This window comes from Dicentrarchus labrax, unplaced genomic scaffold, assembly GCF_905237075.1.
Source record: "Dicentrarchus labrax unplaced genomic scaffold, dlabrax2021, whole genome shotgun sequence".
In the NCBI taxonomy this organism is placed as follows: domain Eukaryota; kingdom Metazoa; phylum Chordata; class Actinopteri; family Moronidae; genus Dicentrarchus; species Dicentrarchus labrax.
In genome coordinates, this window is record NW_026136706.1 from 26,094,039 (window position 1) to 26,113,632 (window position 19,594).

Below are 19,594 nucleotides of genomic sequence, written 5' to 3' on the forward strand. Positions count from 1 at the left end.
AAATCAGATAAAGAAATTATTGTAGGTGATTTTAATATTCATGTGGATGTTGACAATGACAGCCTTAGTAACGCATTTATATCATTTATAGACTCAATTGGCTTCTGTCAGAGTGTAAATAAACCAACTCATTGTTTTAATCACACTCTTGACCTTGTTTTATCATATGGCATTGATATTGAACATTTAATAGTCTTCCCACATAATCCTTTCCTATCTGACCATTATTTAATAACTTTTGAATTCATACTATTAGATTATAAGCCATTAGGCAAAACTTCCTACAGCAGATGTCTATCTGACAGTGCTGTAGCTAAATTTAAGGAGGAGATTCCTTCAGTGTTTAATTCAATGCCATGTCTGAATTTAACAAAGTCCTATAATGACTTTAGTCCCTCTGAAATTGATAATCTTGTTGATAGTGCTGCAGGCTCACTACGATCAACATTAGACTCTATCGCTCCTATAAAAAGGAAATTATTAAAACATAGGAGACTAGCACCGTGGTACAACCACCAAACCCGCCAGTTAAAGCAAATAGCTAGGAAATCTGAAAGGAAATGGCGCTCTTCGCAATTATCAGAATATCGCTCAATTTGGCAAGATAATCTTAAAACTTATAGAAAGGCCCTCCGTAATGCCAGAGGAGCCTATTACTCAGCACTAATAGAAGAAAATAAGAATAACCCTAGGTTCCTCTTCAGCACTGTAGCCAGGCTGACAGAGAGTCACAGCTCTATTGAGCCACATATCCCCATAAACTTAAGTAGCAATGACTTCATGAGCTTCTTCTATAATAAAATTATTACTATTAGAGAAAAAATTAATCACCAACTGCCATCAACAGTTACCAGTGGCTCTCCAAGTTCAGGGACTTCTGTCAATGTAAACTTAGATATATATTTAGACTGTTTTTCTGCTATCGATCTTCATCAGTTAACTTCAATCATTTCTTCATCGAAGCCAACAACCTGTCTATTAGACCCGATCCCAACTAGGCTGCTTAAAGAAGTTGTTCCCTTAATTGGCACTTCTTTACTGGATATGATTAATCTTTCTTTATTATCAGGATATGTACCACAGTCCTTTAAAGTAGCTGTAATTAAACCCCTTCTTAAAAAGTCCACTCTTGACCCAGGGGTTTTAGCCAACTATAGACCGATTTCTAACCTCCCCTTCCTCTCTAAGATTCTGGAGAAAGTAGTCGCCAAAGAGTTGTGTGAATTTCTACATAACAATAGTTTATTTGAGGATTTTCAGTCAGGATTTAGAGTTCATCATAGCACAGAGACAGCTCTGGTTAAAGTTAATAATGACCTTCTGACTGCTTCTGACAATGGACTTGTCTCTGTACTTGTATTATTAGATCTTAGATCTTAGTGCTGCATTTGACACCATTGACCATAATATTCTTTTAGAGAGACTTGAGCATCAAATTGGCATTAAAGGAACCGCACTAAGCTGGTTTAAGTCATATTTATCAGATCGCTCGCAGTTTGTACATGTTAACGATGAATCTTCAATAAATACTACAGTTAGTCATGGAGTTCCACAAGGTTCTGTACTTGGACCAATACTATTTACTTTATATATGCTACCTTTAGGCAACATTATTAGGAATCACTCCATTAACTTTCACTGTTATGCAGATGATACGCAGTTATATCTATCAATCAAACCCAATGAAATTAATCAATTATCTAAATTACAAACATGTCTTACGGACATAAAATCCTGGATGACCTGCAATTTTCTGATGTTAAACTCAGAAAAAAACGAAATTCTTGTTCTTGGCCCCAAAAACCTTAGAGACTCACTGTCTAAAGATATAGTTACTCTAGATGGCATTAACTTGGCCTCTAGCACCACTGTCAGGAATCTTGGAGTTATCTTTGATCAGGATTTGTCATTTAACTCCCACATAAAGCAGACCTCTAGGACCGCCTTCTTTCATTTACGTAATATTAGAAAAATTAGACACATCCTATCACAGACAGATGCAGAAAAACTAATCCATGCATTTGTTACTTCAAGGCTAGATTACTGCAACTCTTTATTATCAGGTTGCCCCAATAAGTCCATTAAAACGCTCCAATTAATTCAGAACGCTGCAGCACGAGTACTGACAGGAACTAGAAAAAGAGATCACATCTCTCCTGTACTAGCTTCTCTGCATTGGCTCCCTGTAAAATGTAGAATTGAATTTAAAATCCTCCTCCTCACCTATAAAGCTCTTCATGGTCAGGCCCCTTCATATCTTAAAGAGCTCATAGTACCCTATTACCCCTCTAGAACACTACGTTCTCTGAATGCTGGGCTACTTGTGGTTCCTATAGTCTCTAAAAGTAGAACAGGAGCCAGAGCCTTCAGTTACCAAGCTCCTCTCTTGTGGAACCAGCTTCCAGTTGTGGTTCTGGAGGCAGACACCCTCACCACATTCAAGAGTAGGCTTAAGACATTCCTCTTTGATAAAGCTTATAGTTAGGGCTGGATCAGGTGAGTCCTGAACCATCCCTTAGTTATGCTGCTATAGGCCTAGACTATCGGGGGATTTCCCATGGTGCACTGAGCTCCTCCCTTCCTCTCTCTTTCTGCACTCATTCATGTCCCATTAATGCATAAATGTGTAATAATAATAATTAGTGGGCGCTTGGATAGCTCAGTGGGTAGAGCTGGCAACCCATGTACCGAGGCTGGCCCAGGGTTTGAATCTGACCTGCGGCCCTTTGCTGCGTGTCATGCCCTCTCTCTCTGCCCCCCTTTCCCGTCTGTCTTCAGCTGTCACTATAATAAAGGTAGTAAAATCCCCCCAAAATATATTTACTTAATAATAATAATCAATAATAATGTGTAATAACCATCATCAATAATAATAATGTGTATAATATATTAATATATAATAAGCTGACGGACCGGCCACAGACAGTGAGGTTTGGGACCCTTACATCCACCACTGAGCACAGGTTCGCCTCAGGGCTGTGTGTTAAACCCTTTCCTGTATGCCCTATACACATACGACTGTGCCCCTCTCCACCACTCTAACATAATCAACAACAACAGTGGTGGGCCTCATCTCTGGCGGTGATGAGACAGCATACAGGGATGGAGGTCCAGAGGCTCGCAGCCTGGTGCTCAGCGAATAACCTCCTGCTGACTGCCAGCAAAACCAAGGAGATGGTGATGGACTGGAAGAGGAAGAGAGCTGACCCTGCCCACTACAGATAGAGGGCATCTGCATGGAGAGAGTCTCCTATTTTAAGTTTCTTGGGGTGCATGTGGCTAACAACTTAACGTGGTCCACCAACACGTCAGTGGTAGTCGGAAAGACCCACTTCCTGCTGAGGAAATGTGACCTGGATGTGCACCTGCTGCGTTCCTTCTACTGTTCCACTATAGAGAGTGTGTTGACATACTACCTCACTATATGGTACCCAGGTTGCACGGCCAAGAACAGGAAAGCCCTGCAAGGGGTCATTAAATCAGCGCAGCGAATTATTGGCTGCCCTCTGACCTCCTTGGAAGACAGTGCAAATATGCAAGAGCTAAACAGGGCCAAGAAGATCCTCTCTGACCCATCCCACCCAGGCCATGGCCTCTTCAGTCTCCTGCCCTCTGGGAAGCGATACAGGGTATTGGGGAGCAGGACAAACTGGCTTAGAAGCACCTTCTAGCCATGGCCATAAGCACTTTGGACAATCATCAGTGTGGGTCATGGGAATATGTGCAATAGACTGGGTGGGTGGTTGGGTTTTGGAGTGTGTGTGTGCGTGTGTGTGTGTGTGTAAGGGGGGTTACATATGTAGGTATGCATGGTTATTTATTTATTTATTTATTCTTGGATCTTTTTTAAAAAGATGGGATAGATTGCTCAACCAATTCCGTTGTAACAGAATTCATTAATTCATAATAATAATCAATAATGTATAATAATAATAATCAATAATAATGTATAATAATAATCAATAATGTATAATAATAATAATCCATAATAATGTGTAATAATAATAATAATAATAATCAATAATAATGTATAATAATAATCAATATTGTATATTAATAATAATCAATAATAATGTATAATAATAATAATCCATAATAACGTGTAATAATAATAATAATAATCCATAATAACGTGTAATAATACTTTTATATGTATGTTTATATTTAATTCATTCGTAATGTGTTTTTCTTTGGAATTACTTGGATTTCTGCATACAATGGTTATAAAATGTCATCTGATCTTCATTTAAATCTCAACAATCGACAAACACAGTCTGTTTAAACTAATAAGCACATATTATTATTATATGTTCTCATGTTTTTAATGAACACACCATGTAAACATTCACAGTGCAGGGTGGGAAAAGTATGTGAACCCTTGGGCTAATGAACCCAAGAGCTAATTGGAGTCAGGAGTCAGCCAACCTTGAGTCCAATTAATGAGACGAGATTGGAGGTGTTGGTTAAAGCTGCATGATGTTAACCACGCCTCACACAAAAGAGCTCTCAGAAGACCTACGAGGAATTGTTGATTGCATAAAGCTGGAAAGGGTTACCAAAGTATCCCTGAAAGCCTTGATGTTAATCAGTCCACGGTAAGATAAATTGTCCATAAATGGAGAAAGTTCAGCACTGTTGCTACTCTCCCTAGGAGTGGCCGTCCTGGAAAGATGACAGTAAGAGCAGCTAACATCTCTGCTAACATCTCTGTTGACGAATCTACGATACGCTAAACAAGAATGGAGTTCATGGGAGGACACCACGGAGGAAGCCACTGCTGTCCAATAAAAACATAGTGGAGTGCAAATGGAGGTAGAAATAGAGAAATAGACTATTTCTACCTCCATTTGCACTGTTTACTGTTTTGCACTGTTTACTGTGGCTACTGTATTATAAGTCAATTTTATTTGCAAATATTTTAATGTATGTTTAATGTATGTAATGTATGTTTTGTATGCTACTGAATACTTGAATTTCCCTTGGGATAAATAAAGTATCTATCCATCTATCTATCTATTGATGTTCCACAGCACTACTGGCAAAATGTGGACAGATGAAACCAAAGTTGAGTTGTTTGGAAGCAACACACAACACTGTGTGTGTTTGGGGGGGGGGAATCCAACAGGACAACGACCCAAAGCACAGAAGTAAATCAACAGAAGAAAATACACCTTCTGGAGTGGCCCAGTCAGAGTCCTGACCTCAAACTGATTCAGATGCTGTGGCCCAGTCAGAGTACTGACCTCAACCCAATTCAGATGCTGTGGCCTCAAGAGAGCGATTCACACCAGACATCCCAAGAATATTGCTGAATGGAAACAGTTTTGTAAAGAGGAATGGTTGTGCAGGTCTGATCTGAAACTACAGGAACCGCCAAAGGAGGATCAACCACTTATTAAATCCAAGGGTTCACATACTTTTCCCACCCTGCACTGTGAATGTTTACATGGTGTGTTCAATAAAAACATGAGAACATATAATAGTTTGTGTGCTATTAGTTTAAGCAGACTGTGTTTGTCTATTGCTGTGATTTAGATGAAGATCAGAACAGGTAATCCAGGTAATTCCAATGGGTTCACATACTTTTTCTTGCAACTGTAGGTTATCTCAGGACACTTTTCAAATAGAGCAGGTCTAGACCGAACTCCTTATAACATTATTTACAGAGACCCAACAGTTCCACCAAAATTGGTCTGTACAGTCAAAGTATGTTGCTGATCAAAAGTTGTGCTATTTGTGACTGTACATTGAAGGGCGTGTCCGTGGCGTCTCATCAAAGTTGGCCAGGTTAAATCGAATGTCAAACTGTGATACCATTTCCGGCATTGTGCAGTGATTTTCAACGTTTTTTTGCGTCATATTTGAATGAACTCCTCCTAGGGAATTTATTGGATCTACTTCAAAATTAGTCAGTACAGTCAAAAAATGGTGCTGATTAAAAGTTGTGCTATTTGTGTATGTACTTCAAAGGTTGTGTCTGTGGCGTGCTGTCAAACTTGGCCATTTTGAATTCTGTGGTCATACAAAATGTAGATGAACAATGTAGCTATTTGTGACTGTACATCAAACCGCGTGCCAGTGACGACTTGTCGATTTTTGCCATAAAACAGCACTCATAACTTCAGTGTGCAAGCAGCACGCCCCGAGCCCGTGGAGTGCAAAGTCCCGCCCCAACGCTGCTTGCAGCTTTAACTATATTTATGTTTATAGAATTTATTTATATTTATAGAATTTATTTATTATTATAGAATTTATTGAGGTTTATATTTATGTTTATAGAATTTATTCATGTTTATAGAATACATTTATATTTATAGAATTTATTTATGTTTATAGAATTTATTTATGTTTATATTTATGTTTATAGAATACATTTATATTTATAGAATTTATTTATGTTTATAGAATTTATTCATGTTTATATTTATGTTTATAGAATACATTTATATTTATAGAATTTATTTATGTTTATAGAATTTATTTATGTTTATATTTATGTTTATAGAATATATTTCTTTATATTTATGTTTATAGAATATATTTCTTTATAGAGTTTATTTATGTTTATAGAATATATTTATGCTATAAAAGTGTTTTTAGAATATATTTGTTTATAGAATTAATTTATGTTTATAGAATATATTTGTTTATAGAGTTTATTTATGTTTATAGAATATATTTCTTTATATTTATGTTTATAGAATATATTTCTTTATAGAGTTTATTTATGTTTATAGAATATATTTATGCTATAAAAGTGTTTTTAGAATATATTTGTTTATAGAATTAATTTATGTTTATAGAATATATTTGTTTATAGAGTTTATTTATGTTTATAGAATATATTTTTGTTTATAGAATATATTTATGCTATAAAAGTGTTTATAGAATATATTTATGTTTATAGAATGTATTTATGATATAAAAGTGTTTATAGAATATATTTATGCTATAAAAGTGTTTATAGAATATATTTATGTTTATAGAATGTATTTATGCTATAAAAGTGTTTATAGAATATATTTATATTTATAGAATAAATTTATGTTTCTAGACTATATTTATGTTATAAAAGTGTTTATAGAATATATTTGTTTACAGCATTAATTTATGTTTATAGAATATATTTATGTTTATATTTATGTTGTTAGAATATATTTATGTTTAGATGTATGTTTATAGAATATATTTGTTTACAGAATTAATTTATGTTTATAGAATATATTTATGTTTATATTTATGTTGATAGAATATATTTATGTTTAGATGTATGTTTATAGAATTTATTGATGTTTATAGAATGTATTTATGCTATAAAAGTGTTTATAAGATATATTTATATTTATAGAATACATTTTTGTTTCTAGACTATATTTATGTTATAAAAGTGTTTATAGAAAATATTTGTTTACAGCATTAATTTATGTTTATAGAATATATTTATGTTTATATTTATGTTGATAGAATATATTTATGTTTAGATGTATGTTTATAGAATTAATTTATGTTTATAGAATATATTTATGTTTATATTTATGTTGTTAGAATATATTTATGTTTAGATGTATGTTTATAGAATATATTTGTTTACAGAATTAATTTATGTTTATAGAATATATTTATGTTTATATTTATGTTGATAGAATATATTTATGTTTAGATGTATGTTTATAGAATTTATTGATGTTTATAGAATGTATTTATGCTATAAAAGTGTTAGTGTTAGTAAGTATAAGTATATTTATATTTATAGAATACATTTTTTTTAGACTATATTTATGTTATAAAAGTGTTTATAGAATATATTTGTTTACAGCATTAATTTATGTTTATAGAATATATTTATGTTTATATTTATGTTGTTAGAATATATTTATGTTTAGATGTATGTTTATAGAATAAATTTATGTTTATAGAATATATTTATGTTTAGATGTATGTTTATAGAATAAATTTATGTTTATAGAATATATTTATGCTATAAAAGTGTTTACAGAATATATTTATGTTTCTCTGTGGCTGTGAAAACAACCCTCTCTCTCACTGTGACAGAAACATTAATAAATGTTGATTTTAATTTATGTCAATATGAAGAGTTTCCAGCAGGTGGCGGTAATCCGCTGAGCCTCCAACCATCTGAAATGACAGACGAAGAAGAAGCAGCAGCCGTAGTCTCGCGATACCTTGCTGCACGCAGTGAGATTTGATTTCTTTGTGTGGAGCGGAGAGCAGCTAGCAGCTAGCAGCTAAACGCCGATCTGCTGTTTTATTGCCGGTCTGTTAGCTTAGCATCAGCACAACATTTATTCGCGGATCGATATTAGAGAGTCAGACTGCCACTCACCTGTCCGCCACCGATACAGGTAAGAAATATGACGTGTGTTAGCAATGTTAGCTCCCGCCGTTAGCCGCCTCGCCTCTTTGTGTGAGCACGGTGCTATCATGTGGCTAACGTTGTTAGCTTAGTATCGATAACATCGATCACAAACACAGAGCTCACCTGTACACCTGGGATCAGACCCGGTTCCAGTGTCCATGGAAACGCTCCTGATGATGCAGTTGGTCCCGGACTGATTATTGTCTATTGATCAGCTCACAGGAAAGAGACCACTGATATTGTTTGCTGAGATCTGATCAGAGAACAGCCAGATCCAGATCACATGTTACTGCTGATCACTGCTGATCACTAATCAATAAGAACAATCAATAACAGGAAGCTGGTGTCTTTCAGACGCAGTGAAACACCTAATTCATCTTCATGGCGCTGAGACGAGGACACATCAGGTACCTGAAGGTGAGTGGATCAATAACTCCCCGATCAGATCAATAACTCCCCGATCAGATCAATAACTCCCCGATCAGATCAATAACTCCCCGATCAGATCAATAACTCCCTCATCAGATCAATAACTCCCTCATCAGATCAATAACTCCCCGATCAGATCAATAACTCCCCGATCCGACACAGGTGGATTAATGATTTGTGTGTCTCAGGTGTGTGAAGTTCAGACATCCCAGAGTGATGTCAGAGATGGTCAACTCGCCGCCAAAGGATCCGTTGGAAAGGTGAGCGCCACCTCCGTGTGTTCCAGAGAGTTGCATTGTGGGAGCCGCAGGTGTGTGTGTGTGTGTGACGTCATAAAGGTGTGTGTGTGTCCTCAGGAGCTGTATGACAACGGCTACAGCGAGCAGATGATGGAGGACGATGACTCCAGAACCAACCTGATCGTTAACTACCTGCCGCAGAGCATGAGCCAGGACGAGCTGCGCAGTCTGTTCAGCAGCGTCGGCGACGTCGAGTCCGCCAAACTCATCCGGGACAAAGTGGCAGGTAACTACTACTGCAGACCGGTACCGGTACCACAACACCCAACCTCCACCACAGCACCACAGCACCACGGCAACGCCCCGAGCTGCAACCGCTTCACATGCACATCCAAAAGTACCGCACTATTACTCGTGCGTAGTTCTTAGAGGTGGGCGATATATATCGTTTGCGATAATATCGTCATCGTTGTTTTCACGATGTGCAAATTTCCATTATCGAGTATTTAAATTATTCACCAAAAACAATGAAACGCCCGCGGAAACTCCTCACATCCATTAATACACGGTGCAGCAGCGCTCTCTACAGCATGGCAGGATTCAGTCACATGACTAGTGGGCCTACGTGATCACATGACGTGATCACGTGACCTCTCGCTAGCATCCTCCTTGCAACAGTTTAGCAGCGCGTTGCGATGGTAGAGAGAAAATGCAAACACCTCCAGTCCCTGAAGCTACCGGTACTTCAGATGATTTAGTGCCGAGACGTGGGTCCTATGGGCTTCAGCGTTCAGAGCGCTAAGCGCCTTCAGCGGTAAAAAGATGTCAGTGGAGACGGTTTTTTTTAGCGCAGCGCTCAGAGCGCTTCAAGTTGAGATCTGTTCAACTTTTAACTCCGCTGGGCGCTCGGAAAATGAGTTTATGAGCTCTCTCAGCGCTGTAAACGCGTTTGGTGGACACAAGTTCAGCTCAGACAATTCTAATCACATTTTAAAGGATATCGACTGATTATCGTTATCGCCAAAATCCCAAAACATATTGAGATATTATTTTTTGCCCATATCGCCCACCCCTAGTAGTACTACAGTACTATCACTGTAGTACTACGCTATGTGCTTAGTGCTAAAGCTGCTAATGCTAATACAAATACCACAGTACCACTGAGCTATAGTACAAATACTGTAAGGACATGTTGTACTGCAGTACTAATACTGTAAGTGAACCTGATAGAGGGTTAGTACTACCCGCAGCAGTAGTAGTATCAGTAGTAGTAGTAGTATCTATAGTAGTAGCAGTAGCAGTATCTGTAGTAGTAGTATCAGTAGCAGCAGTAGTAGCAGTATCTGTAGTAGTAGTAGGAGTAGTAGCAGTATCTGTAGTAGTAGTAGGAGTAGCAGTATCAGTAGTAGGAGTAGTAGTATCAGTAGTAGTAGCAGTATCTGTAGTAGTAGTAGCAGTATCAGTAGTAGTAGTAGCAGTAGTAGTATCAGTAGTAGTATCTGTAGTAGTAGTAGTAGTAGTAGTAGTAGTAGTATCTGTAGTAGTAGTAGTAGTATCTGTAGTAGTAGTATCAGTAGTAGTAGTAGTAGTATCTGTAGTAGTAGTAGTAGTAGCAGCATCTGTAGCAGCAGTATCAGCAGTAGCAGGAGTAGGAGTAGTAGCAGCAGCAGTAGCAGCAGCATCTGTAGTAGTAGTAGTAGCAGCATCAGTAGTAGCAGCAGCAGTAGCAGCAGTAGCAGGAGTAGTAGCAGCAGTAGTAGTAGCAGTATCTTAGTAGTAGTAGTAGCAGTATCAGTAGTAGTAGTAGTAGCAGTAGTAGTAGTAGTATCTGTAGTAGTAGTAGTATCTGTAGTAGTAGTAGTAGCAGTATCAGTAGTAGTAGTAGTAGTAGTAGTAGTAGCAGTATCAGTAGTAGTAGTAGTAGTAGTAGTAGCAGTATCAGTAGTAGTAGTATCAGTAGTAGTAGTAGGAGTAGTAGTATCAGTAGTAGTAGCAGTATCTGTAGTAGTAGTATCAGTAGTGGTATTCAATTCAATGGGGTGAAAGAGAGAGAAAGACAGACAGACAGACAGGTGCACAGCAACAACAGTAGTAACAAATACACTAATAGTAGTGACTGATGATGAACATGACAACAGCAACGATGGGGGACAATGAGCAGTGACAACAGCAACAACAGTAACCGTAACTATAATAATACTTATTATAATAATAATAATAATAATAATAATAATAACAATAATAATTCAATTTTATTTGTATAGCGCCAATTCATAACAGAAGTTATCTCAGGACACTTTTCAAATAGAGCAGGTCTAGACCGAACTCTTTAACATTATTTACAGAGACCCAACAGTACCACCATGAGCAAGACCTTGGCGACGGGGCAGGAAACACTGCCTGTTAAAAGGCAGAAACCTAGGACAGATCCTCCGGCTCTAGGTGGGTGGTCGTCTGTCTCGACCAGTTGGGGTGAGAGAGAGAGAGAGAGACAGACAGACAGACAGACACACAGACAGACGTAAATGGACCTGTACTTGTATAGCGCCTTTCTAGTCTTCCGACCACTCAAAGTGCTTTTACACTACAGCCACATTCACCCTTTCACACACATTCACTCAGTGATGGCAAAGTCCATCGAACAGAAACTAACATTCATACACATTCACAGGGAGCAATTTGGGGTTAATCAGTGATATTAGCAATGGCAGTCTAGCAGGACCATGGCAGGAGGCTGGATTAGTTTTTCTGCATCTGTCTGTGATAGGATGTGTCTAATTTTTGTAATATTACATAAATGAAAGAAGGCAGTCCTAGAGGTCTGCTTCATGTGGGAATTAAATGACAAATCCTGATCAAAGATAACTCCAAGATTCCTGACAGTGGTGCTAGAGGCCAAGTTAATGCCATCTAGAGTAACTATATCTTTAGACAGTGAGTCTCTAAGGTTTTTGGGGCCAAGTACAAGAATTTCGTTTTTTTCTGAGTTTAACATCAGAAAATTGCAGCTCATCCAGGATTTTATGTCCTTAAGACATGTTTGTATAGATAGATCGATAGATATAACTGTGTATCATCTGCATAACAGTGAAAGTTAATGGAGTGATTCCTAATAATGTTGCCTAAAGGTAGCATATATAAAGTAAATAGTATTGGTCCAAGTACAGAACCTTGTGGAACTCCATGACTAACTGTAGTATTTATTGAAGATTCATCGTTAACATGTACAAACTGCGAGCGATCTGATAAATATGACTTAAACCAGCTTAGTGCGGTTCCTTTAATGCCAATTTGATGCTCAAGTCTCTCTAAAAGAATATTATGGTCAATGGTGTCAAATGCAGCACTAAGATCTAATAATACAAGTACAGAGACAAGTCCATTGCCAGAAGCAATCAGAAGGTCATTATTAACTTTAACCAAAGCTGTCTCTGTGCTATGATGAACTCTAAATCCTGACTGAAAATCCTCAAATAAACTATTGTTATGTAGAAATTCACACAACTCTTTGGCGACTACTTTCTCCAGAATCTTAGAGAGGAAGGGGAGGTTAGAAATCGGTCTATAGTTGGCTAAAACCCCTGGGTCAAGAGTGGGCTTTTTAAGAAGGGGTTTAATTACAGCTACTTTAAAGGACTGTGGTACATATCCTGATAATAAAGAAAGATTAATCATATCCAGTAAAGAAGTGCCAATTAAGGGAACAACTTCTTTAAGCAGTCTAGTTGGGATCGGGTCTAATAGACAGGTTGATGGCTTCGATGAAGAAATGATTGAAGTTAACTGATGAAGATCGATAGCAGAAAAGCAGTCTAAATATATATCTAAGTTTACATTGACAGAAGTCCCTGAACTTGGAGAGCCACTGATAACTGTTGATGGCAGTTGGTGATTAATTTTCTCTCTAATAGTAATGATTTTATCATAGAAGAAGCTCATGAAGTCATTGCTACTTAAGTTTATGGGGATATGTGGCTCAATAGAGCTGTGACTCTCTGTCAGCCTGGCTACAGTGCTGAAGAGGAACCTAGGGTTATTCTTATTTTCTTCTATTAGTGCTGAGTAATAGGCTCCTCTGGCATTACGGAGGGCCTTTCTATAAGTTTTAAGATTATCTTGCCAAATTGAGCGATATTCTGATAATTTGGAAGAGCGCCCTTTCCTTTCAGATTTCCTAGCTATTTGCTTTAACTGGCGGGTTTGGTGGTTATACCACGTTGCTATTCTCCTACTTTTTAATAATTTCCTTTTTATAGGAGCGATAGAGTCTAATGTTGATCGTAGTGAGCCTGTAGCACTATCAACAAGATTATCAATTTCAGAGGGACTAAAGTTGTTATAGGACTCTGTTAAATTCAGACATGGCATTGAATTAAACACTGAAGGAATCTCCTCCTTAAATTAAGCTACAGCACTGTCAGATAGACATCTGCTGTAGGAAGTTTTGCCTAATGGGTTATAATCTAATAGTATGAATTCAAAAGTTATTAAATAATGGTCAGATAGGAAAGGATTATGTGGGAAGACTATTAAATGTTCAATATCAATGCCATATGATAAAACAAGGTCAAGAGTGTGATTAAAACAATGAGTTGGTTTATTTACACTCTGACAGAAGCCAATTGAGTCTATTAATGATATAAATGCATTACTAAGGCTGTCATTGTCAACATCCACATGAATATTAAAATCACCCACAATAATTACTTTATCTGATTTAAGGACTAAACTTGATAAAAACTCTGAGAATTCAGATATAAAATCAGAGTACGGTCCAGGAGCGCGGTACACTATAACAAATAGAACTGGCTGCAGTGTTTTCCAGTTTGGGTGAGAAAGACTAAGAACAAGGCTTTCAAATGAATTATAATTTGGTTTAGGTTTAGGGTCCATTAAAACGCTCGAATCATATATGGCTGCCACTCCACCTCCCGGCCTGTGCCTCGAGGAATGTGAGTATTAATATGACTGGGGGGGGTGGATTCATTTAGGCTAACATACTCCTCGCGGGACAATCAGGTCTCAGTAAGACAAAGTAAATCAATATCATAATCTGATATTAATTCATTCACTAAAACAGCTTTAGAGGACAGAGACCTGATATTTAACAGCCCACATTTCATTCTCTTACTTTGTGCTACTGAGGAGTTGGTTTTAATTTTTATTAGATTTTTATGTTGAACTCCTCTTGTTTTTATTTCTTTAAATAGTTTAGGTGGTCGGGGGACAGACACAGTCTCTATGGGGTTTTGGGTGGGTGACTGTTCTAAAGAAAGAGCAGAGAAGTGTGTAAGACAGCAGCTCTGCTTCCTGGTCCCTAACTCTGGACTGTCAGGTTTTAGAGATAAACTTCGCCATATTTCTAGATAAGAGAGCCGCTCCATCCAAAGTGGGACGGATGCCGTCTCTCCTAATCAGACCAGGTTTTCCCCAAAAAGGCTTCCAGTTATCAATGAAGCCCACATCGTTTGCTGGACACCACCTCGACAGCCAGCGGTGGAATGACGACATGCGGCTATACATGTCATCACTGGTCACATTGGGGAGGGGTCCAGAGAAAACTACGGTGTCCGACATTGTCTTAGCATAGTTACACACCGACTCCACATTAATCTTAGTGACCTCCGATTGGCGTAAACGGGTGTCGTTACCGCCGACGTGGATAACAATCTTACTGTATTTACGATTATCTTTAGCCAGCAGTTTTAAATTTGATTCAATGTCGCCCGCTCTGGCCCCAGGGATACATTTAACTATGGCCGCTGGCTTCGCTAACTTCACGTTTCTGACTATGGAGCTGCCAATAACCAGAGTTGGTTCCTCAGCGGGTGTATCGCTGAGTGGGGAAAATGTATTAGAAACATGAATGGGTTGGTGGTGACCTGTGGGCTTCGGCGTTTTAGTCTTCCTTCGCTCAGTCACCCAGCCTCCCTGTCTTCCCGGCTGCTCGGGAACTACTGGGGGAACTACTGGGGGAACTACTGGGGGAACTACCGGGGGATCTACCGGGGGATCTACCGGGGGAACTACTGGGGGACGGCTAACAGAAGCTACCTTCAGTCGGCCCGCACCGGCTACTGGGGGCTGGCTAACTATAGCGGCTAAAGATATCTCCGTGGTGCGGTACCGTTCCTCTAACTCACTAAGCCTCGCCTCCAGCGCAGTAAATAAACTACACTTAATACAAGAACCATTATCATTAAAGGAGGCAGAGGAATAACTGAACATCTGACACACTGAGCAGGACAGAGGAGAGGGAGAGGGAGAAGCCATAGCTAACTGCTAATGCTAATGCTAATGAAGCTAGCGTGTATGAAAACTTTTGAAAATAGTGAAAAGTCGCTTAAAGAAGGAGAAACTCCGAGTGTTTAGGTAGAACTAGTCTACGTTTAAATGTTAAGCGGGAAAATAACCGCTGTAAAACTAATGTATATTTAGCGTTCACTGACAGAGCTACAGCACCAAACAGTGTACACAGAGCAGGAAGTGAACCGGGAATGAGTCAGTACGCTTACCGTAGCACGTCACGACCAATAGTATCAGTAGCAGCAGAATCAGTAGTAGTATCAGTAGTATCAATAATATCAGTAGTAGTATCAGTAGTAGTAATAGCAGTAGTTGGAGTACTACCTTCAGTAGCAGTAGTAGTAGGAGTACTACCTTCACTAGTAATAGCAGTAGTAGTAGCAGTAGTAGGAGTACTACCTTCAGTAGTAATAGCAGTAGTAGTATCAGTAGTAGTATCAGTAGTATTATCAGTAGTAGTATCAGTAGTAGTAGTAATAGCAGTAATAGCAGTAGTTGGAGTACTACCTTCAGTAGCAGTAGTAGGAGTAGTATCAGTAGGAGTAGTAGTATCAGTAGGAGTAGTATTAGTATCAGTAGGAGTAGTATTAGTATCAGTAGGAGTAGTAGTAGTATCAGTAGGAGTAGTACTACCTGCAGTAGTAGCAGTATTATTAGTATCTAGATTATTATTAGTATCAGTATCAGTATTATTAGTATTTGTATCAGTAGTATTAGTAGTAGTACTACCTTCAGTAGCAACAGTAGTAGTAGTATCAGTATCAGTAGTAGGAGTAGTAGTATCAGTAGGAGTAGTATTAGTATCAGTAGGAGTAGTACTACCTGCAGTAGTAGCAGTATTATTAGTATCAGTATTATTAGTATCAGTAGTATTATTATTAGTATTAGTATCAGTAGTATTATTAGTATTAGTATCAGTAGTATTAGTAGTAGTACTACCTTCAGTAGCAACAGTAGTAGTAGTATCAGTATCAGTAGAAGGAGTAGTAGTATCAGTAGGAGTAGTAGTATCAGTAGGAGTAGTAGTATCAGTAGGAGTAGTACTACCTGCAGTAGTAGCAGTATTATTATTAGTATCAGTATTAGTAGTATCAGTAGTATTATTAGTATTAGTATCAGTAGTATTACCTGCAATATTTCCTGTGTACTTTCTCCATCGGCTGTTTTTATTTCTGGAGTTTTTTAAAGAAATGTATTTTTTCTGACAATCAGCTGATTTTTGTTTATTTATTTGTTTGTTTTTCTACTCATGTGTTTTTTTTAAAGGTTGATTCTGTGATTTATGTCTGAACTGAATATTTTGTTGTAATTTTTTTATTTGATGGTGATTGATTAAATCAAAGGTTCGGCAATATGGATGAATACGTTTTATATTTAACAGAATTTTTTGATTATTGATGTTACATTGATTTTCACACTTGTAGATAAGATATAAAATATTCATCAATTCTATATTATTGAGATAATTAAGCCCCCATATCGCCCGACCTGAGATTAAGTTTGTTTTTAATATTTGATCTGAATTTAATGTACAAATGTTTTAATGCTGTTTTCACCTGTTTTTGTTTTATTTTTCAGGATTTGAAAATGTCTGTAAAGTTTTAATGTTTGAAGAATAAGTTTCTGCTCTCGATTTCTCCTCAGAGTGAGCTCTCCTGTCACTGTTTATACTCCTGCTGCTGTGAGCATATGAGCGCGGAGAAAGTCCTCTTTAAAGTCACTCCTCCTTCAGTATCATTCCTCCTTCATTGTCGCTCATCCTCAGTAATGCTCCTCCTTCACTGTCGCCCCTCCTTCAGTATCGCCCCTCCTTCAGTATCGCCCCTCCTTCAGTATCGCTCCTCCTCAGTATCGTTCCTCCTTCAGTATTGCTCCTCCTTCACTTGACACCTACAGTGGAAGCAGTGTTTAGTGGAACCAGTGTTTAGTGGAACCAGTGTTGGTGGCTCCATCTTTCTCACTCACTCTCTTGCTCTCCCTCTCTCTCTCTCTCTCTCTCGCTCACACGCTCTGGTCAGCGCCACAAACTGGCCAGAACGTGTGAGTGTAATATATCCGAGAGCTGATCGTTCTCTTGGACGGTGAGTGAAAGCTGTTGACAGGAGGTCTCACTCTGATGAAATGTGTTTGTTGAGGAGAATGTTATAAAGACAGAAGATGTCCACAATGTGTGGCTGCGGCTGTAACACACACAGTTTGTTATTTTATTTTGTTGTTGTTTTTTTTGTTTGTGTTTCTCTAGGCCACAGTTTAGGTTACGGCTTTGTTAACTTTGTTAACCCTAGTGATGCAGAGAGGGCTATCAGTACCCTCAATGGCCTGAGGCTACAGTCTAAAACTATCAAGGTAAAGTGCCACAGGTGCTCTTTGATTTTCCTGTCTCAACTGATAGATGTGTTATGTTCCCTGGACAGTAGAGGGCGCTCTCTCCTGCAAACTGTCTGATGGATGAAGGTATTTTTTTCAAACTCTGCTGTCACCTTGTTCAATCATTTTGAATATCGACACGTGTTGACACCGAATCTGTGACTTTCTTCAGTTCAGTGTGACACCGTGCCGAACTTTTATTTTCATAAATTTATGTTTTTATTTTGACAGAGCCTAATGATCTGAGACTGTTTGGATGCAATTATTTTGTCTTTTGTTTCTCTTTTGTTTGGGACAATTCTGGATAAGTGTTTGTTTTTGTTTACATTGAATTTTTAAACTTTTAAAATAACTCTGGATTTTATTTAACGACTGATGTAACTTTATTTTATTTTGTTGATTTGAATTCTTTCTGGTCGCATTGATGCTGGACTGAGACACTTCCTGTTTCCACCCACAGGTTTCCTTCGCACGGCCGAGTTCAGACATGATCAAAGACGCAAATCTGTACATAAGTGGGCTACCACGGACGCTGAGTCAGCAGGACCTGGAGGACATGTTCACTCGCTTCGGACACATCATCAACTCCAGAGTGCTGGTGGACCAGGCCTCCGGTAATGCACACGCTCAGTAACCACAGTGTCACCTGACCAATCACAGCCGTTCAGTGCTGATACACCTAACCTTCCATCTTATTGGCTCTAGGTCTCTCACGGGGCGTGGCCTTCATCCGGTTTGATAAGAGGTCTGAGGCAGAGGACGCCGTCAAACACCTGAATGGGCACACGCCCCCCGGCAGCTCTGAGCCAATCACAGTCAAGTTTGCTGCCAACCCAAATCAAGCCAGGAACTCCCAGATGATGTCACAGATGTACCACGGCCAATCACGGCGCTTTGGAGGACCTGTCCATCACCAGGCCCAGAGGTTCAGGTATGCTCACCTGTCGGCGCTGTCCACCGTAACAGATTACTGCTTCCTGTAATCAGATTACTAATCCAGCCCTAATGGTCACGTTGTAGGTTTTCTCCAATGAGCGTGGACCACATGGGCAGCGGGGGCGGAGTCTCCGGGAACTCGTCCAGCGGTTGGTGCATCTTCATCTACAACCTGGGTCAGGACGCAGACGAGGCCATCCTGTGGCAGATGTTCGGGCCATTCGGCGCCGTCGTCAATGTGAAAGTCATCCGAGACTTCAACACCAACAAGTGCAAAGGCTTCGGCTTCGTTACCATGACGAATTACGAGGAGGCTGCCATGGCGATCCACAGCCTGAACGGGTACCGACTGGGAGACAAGGTCCTGCAGGTGTCCTTCAAGACCAGCAAGGGACACAAGTAGAGCGAGGACGAGAGTGAGAGGAGGAGGAGAAGAATAGTGAGAGGAGAAGAGTAAGAGGAGGACGACAACAAGTCAAAAATATTTTCAGTTTCCAGGAAGTTGCATTTGTGTCAGTGTTTTTTTTTTTTTTTTTTTCCCCAGCATGCCCGGTTTCTTTCAAACTGTGTGACGTCACTTGTTGCCATGAACGTGGAAATTATCAGAGAGGTTTTAACGTCTGTACCAGAAGTCAGAATTTAAGTTCTTCACTCAGCTTTGTATTTTTCAGTTTTCATTAATTAATATAAATAAAATTTGATTATTGGATAAAAACAAGGTTTGTTCATGTCAAAGAATCTCATCAGTGTAAGGGGATTGAAAGCTCTCTGGCCCAATAAACACACAGGAGGCGGGGCTTAAACCGAACAGGAAGTGAAACTGATCTTTTTCATTTGTATTTTTTATTGCAGCTTCATTGTGATGTTGGATTGTTTATTCAATAATAAATCTGTTTATGGAAAACTTCTGATGTCTGTTTACTGAGAAATATTTAATGAA

General features: G+C 38.6%; 2 protein-coding genes across 5 annotated transcripts in view; both read left to right on the top strand.

Annotated features, from left to right (window-relative positions):
* Window positions 1-19,594, top strand: part of LOC127365358 (uncharacterized) — a 168,282-nt gene that overhangs the window by 130,698 nt on the left and 17,990 nt on the right. Inside the window, exon 1 of one of the 2 annotated variants that reach the window (XM_051403386.1) lies at window positions 2,028-2,063. The exons of the other annotated variant lie outside the window; for it this stretch is intronic. The gene's annotated coding sequence lies outside the window, so the exon portion shown is untranslated. Of the gene's footprint in view, window positions 1-2,027; window positions 2,064-19,594 lie in introns of those variants that run through there. 2 annotated transcript variants of the gene reach the window in all.
* On the top strand, window positions 8,185-19,558 carry LOC127365327 (ELAV-like protein 1). Of its 3 annotated transcripts, none has more exons than XM_051403320.1 (8): window positions 8,185-8,363; window positions 8,732-8,794; window positions 8,995-9,066; window positions 9,145-9,331; window positions 17,594-17,697; window positions 18,179-18,332; window positions 18,424-18,649; window positions 18,739-19,558. In XM_051403320.1, the coding sequence occupies exons 2-8, from the start codon at window positions 8,759-8,761 to the stop codon at window positions 19,055-19,057; spliced, it is 1,098 nt and encodes a 365-aa protein (XP_051259280.1). In that variant the 5' UTR covers window positions 8,185-8,363; window positions 8,732-8,758; the 3' UTR covers window positions 19,058-19,558. The 3 variants fall into 3 exon arrangements, with proteins under 3 accessions (XP_051259280.1, XP_051259281.1, XP_051259282.1); XM_051403321.1 differs by having other exon boundaries at window positions 8,187-8,363; window positions 9,163-9,331; XM_051403322.1 differs by lacking the exons at window positions 8,185-8,363; window positions 8,732-8,794; window positions 8,995-9,066; window positions 17,594-17,697 and having other exon boundaries at window positions 9,183-9,331.

Excerpts from the sequence above, each read along its gene's own strand:
- LOC127365327 (XM_051403320.1), top strand. The coding sequence starts at position 8,759 with ATGGCGCTGAGACGAGGACACATCAGGTACCTGAAG. Across the intron at positions 8,795-8,994 it reads GACACATCAGGTACCTGAAG|GTGTGTGAAGTTCAGACATC; the intron begins GTGAGTGGATCA and ends TGTGTGTCTCAG. Across the intron at positions 9,332-17,593 it reads CATCCGGGACAAAGTGGCAG|GCCACAGTTTAGGTTACGGC; the intron begins GTAACTACTACT and ends GTGTTTCTCTAG.